We start from the raw sequence: 3,491 nt of genomic DNA, 5'->3' as shown, positions 1-3,491 counted from the left end.
TCCTTATTACATGTTGGAACATCTTCTGGGTATATACCCAGGAGAGGTATTGCTGGATCTACCGGTAGTACTATGCCCACTTTTCTGAGGAACCACCAGACTGAATTCCACAGTGGTTGTACAAGCTTGCAATCCCACCAGCAATGGAGGAGTGTTCCTCTTTCTCCACATCCTCGCCAGCATCTGCTGTCACATGAATTTTTGATCCTAGCCATTCTGATTGGTGTGAGGTGGAACCTCAAGGTTGTTTTATTTTGCATTTCCCTGATGATTAAGGATGTTGAACATTTTTGCACGTGCTTCTCAGCCCTTTGGTATTCCTCAGATGAGAATTCTTTGTTTAGCTCTGTATCCCATTTTTAATGGGGTTATTTGAATTTCTTGAGTTCAGCTTCTTGAGATCTTAGTATATCTTAAATATTAGTCCCTTATCAGATTGAGGATTGGTAAAAATTCTTTCCCAATCTGTTGGTGGTCTTTTTGTCTTATTGACAGTATCTTTTGCCCTACAGAAGCTTTGCAATTTTATGAGGCTCCATTTGTCAATTCTTGATCTTACAGCACAGGACATTGCAGTTCTGTTTAGGAATTTTTCCCCTGTGCCCATGTATTCGAGGGTTTTCCCCACTTCCTCCTCTATAAATTTCAGTGCTGACACACACTTTAACCTGGGCTGTTATCATTTAGAGACCACCCATAGTCAGGTGTGTCTTCCCAAATCAATCAAAATGAACAATTATTCAGGTGAGGTGCCCCACTAGTGTGACTCTAATTTGTGACAAGTTGATAGAGAATCTGACTACAATAGTGGTCTCCAATCTATATTGTAAAATATTAAGAATCTACTTTATGTTAGCAAAAAGTAGTGTTTTAGAGACCCATACATAGTCTGGCCCATCTCTTGCTTTAGTCTACAGAGTTTCACTCTTGGACCAGGGAAGAAACTCAGGCAACCTTGGCTCCTCTCAGTGCTCAGCTGTAGAGAGAGCAGTTCAAACCCACTTCCTGCAAGATCTGTTTGAAGTTTTCTGTTTAACCTGGGGAGAAACTAGAGGCTAAAATTGGCAGCTTTGGTGAACATCCCACCAGGGCTCTGCATCCCTTCAAGAGTGGCACTCACATATGTCAGAGCAGTCAGGAGCCTCCCCCGGTTGATTAAAGTACAGTGTCTTGAGGATGAAGGGTTGATGCAATTTCTGGACCCTCTGGGTTCTCTGTGGCTGGATGCTATTAGTTCTTGGTAGCATAAATGTACTGTTGCTTGACAAGAATGTACCACCTTGGCTTCACCAAGCAGATCCCCAGTGCTCCCTCAGTACTCTGGTTCCCTTCTCTGTGGGCCAACAATGTACACAACATAAGGAAAGATGGGGTCTGGGATTTAGGGGGCAAAAAGGCCTAGTGAGCACTAGGGTGTTCAGGGCAGGTGATTGTGAGTAACTGGGAGCTAGAGTAGAAGCATGAGTGTTAATAATCTGCCAAAGAGGTATTTACACATCATTGTGCCAGTGAAGCCTGGCCAAGAGCTGCGATGGCACCATGTGAGAGAGGCTGTTTCCCAGGCTCCATTGTGTTACTTTAAGGTCTTACCTGGTTATGATTGTCCTTCTGCATCAACACTAGGTTTCATAGCAGTTTTGTAACCTAGCTCTGTCATGGAGTTATTGACTACAAGTGCTCTAGTGACTTCATTTGTCTTACTGTTGTCTTCACTCTGCCCTGCAAGCTCAGCTCAGATAAGTCACCTCCTTGCATCCACCTACACTTTCTTTCTCTGAGTTTGGAGTAAAAACTGAAATCCTGATTTCTGACAGTAGCATTACCTAACGTGATACCCCCAGTGCTAATAACAGCCTAAAAGTCACATGACAGGGATGGTGGAGGGGGAAAATGATAAGAATCTGCTGTCTACCACCCTAGAAACCTGAACTTAAAGAGCATGGGATACTAGATTTCTGAATAAAATAAAATGTATTATTATAATGTTTAATTTAATATTGTGATACATTAGAACATTATGGCAAAAGTCAGTTTTGAAGGGAATGTCTGTAATCGCAGCCTTTGGCATTCCAAGGCACCTCAAGGGCAGACTGTGCTACCTACAGGCCACCATGTCTGCCAATGCTACCTAGAAAACATATCCCCAACTCTAAAATTCATGAAGGTAAAACTGTTTACAATGTACATAATTTTAGCTCATAAAGCATAACTATAGAATGTAATTTCTACACTTCTTAGTGAGCACGTAAGACATTAGGAACATGGACATCTCTGCTGATCAGAACATAGGGGCTGAAGCTAGCATAACCAAGTTCTAAAAATGTTTTAATATTTAGTAAAATAGAATCATGTGCCACCGTGAAACCTGTGTAGAAGGAGATAATAAAATCTACCCAATAGAAGAAAAGGAAGCAGGCCATAAGAATGAGAACACTCCATGTAGCTCTGATTTCAGGAGGGGAGTTATTTGCAGACCTGGAGCTGTGAAGGTAGAGGACACGTTTGTGGTGCTTATACAGATGGAGAGCCATGGACCCACTGCTCCAGCCCATGAGACTCTGAAAGATGACATCACGAAGAGTCATGAGAGAGAGGAAGAACCACTTGATGATGTGTCTTGATTGGAGCATATAGCAGTGGCCAATGTACGTTGCAACTACAGACCTGTTCAAGCCACTACCTGCTTTGATGTAGGAGAGCAAGTTGGAGCTTATGAGAACATTAACAATCCAGAAAAGGAGGAGAAATGGAAGAACTTGGAAAGATGTCTGTGGTTTGAGCTTTGTCCAAATGGTTGTCCTGGGACTGATGGTGACAGCCTGGAGCACACTGAGGAGACAGGTGGTGCAGATGGAAAGGCCCCGTGCCATCCTTGCCAGATAAACTGCAGCTTTACAGCCAATATCTCCTAGGAAGTTTCTGAAAGAAAACACTGTAGCTAAATCTCTGATCCCTGTGCTACAAATAATGATCAGATTAGAAAATGCCAAGTGGATGAGAATGAGGTCGAGAGGCTTTTTCTCAGTCCCCAAGGCAGAATTGTGCACATATCTCACAAACACTAGAATATTTCCTACAATTCCAGGTCCAGCTAGAGAAAGGAAGACAATTGTCAGTGTAATGTTATTCCAGTTCATGTTCTGATTTTATTGACAACACTAGAAAAAAATCATCTAAGAATCACACACAACTTTCTCTGCTATTCTGATCGAAACAAAGGTCTCAACTCTGCAAACACACATGGTTTATTATTTTATGGTGCCTGACCATAGTTCATTGTTCTTTTTTTAAATTTTGTTTGTTTGCTTGTTTTTAGGTTGTCCTTTTTTCCTATTCCCATGGAAATGACGACAGTCACAATCAGGTCATAAATTTGATAGTTTCCTGCCTTTCACAACAATCCTTCATCCCTCAAGTTCACATGACCATACTCTTCCCAGACCAAAGCTTAATGCATGGCACCACTTTGGCATTTTCAAGCCAGGACAGTC

The 3,491-nt window shown here is 42.0% G+C and overlaps 1 protein-coding gene across 1 annotated transcript; it reads right to left on the bottom strand.

Moving 5' to 3' along the window:
• Positions 1-2,234: 2,234 nt before the first annotated feature.
• On the bottom strand, positions 2,235-3,137 carry Vmn1r201 (vomeronasal 1 receptor 201). Its single transcript, NM_134221.1, has one exon. The coding sequence runs from the start codon at positions 3,135-3,137 to the stop codon at positions 2,235-2,237; it is 903 nt and encodes a 300-aa protein (NP_598982.1).
• Between the last annotated feature and the right edge of the window lie 354 nt (positions 3,138-3,491).

This window comes from Mus musculus, chromosome 13 (genome assembly GCF_000001635.26).
Source record: "Mus musculus strain C57BL/6J chromosome 13, GRCm38.p6 C57BL/6J".
NCBI lineage: Eukaryota > Metazoa > Chordata > Mammalia > Rodentia > Muridae > Mus > Mus musculus.
This window is presented reverse-complemented; position numbering and strand designations above follow the sequence as displayed.

Coding starts and splice junctions, on each gene's coding strand:
- Vmn1r201 (NM_134221.1), bottom strand. CDS start 3,137: ATGAACTGGAATAACATTACACTGACAATTGTCTTCCTTTCTCTAGCT.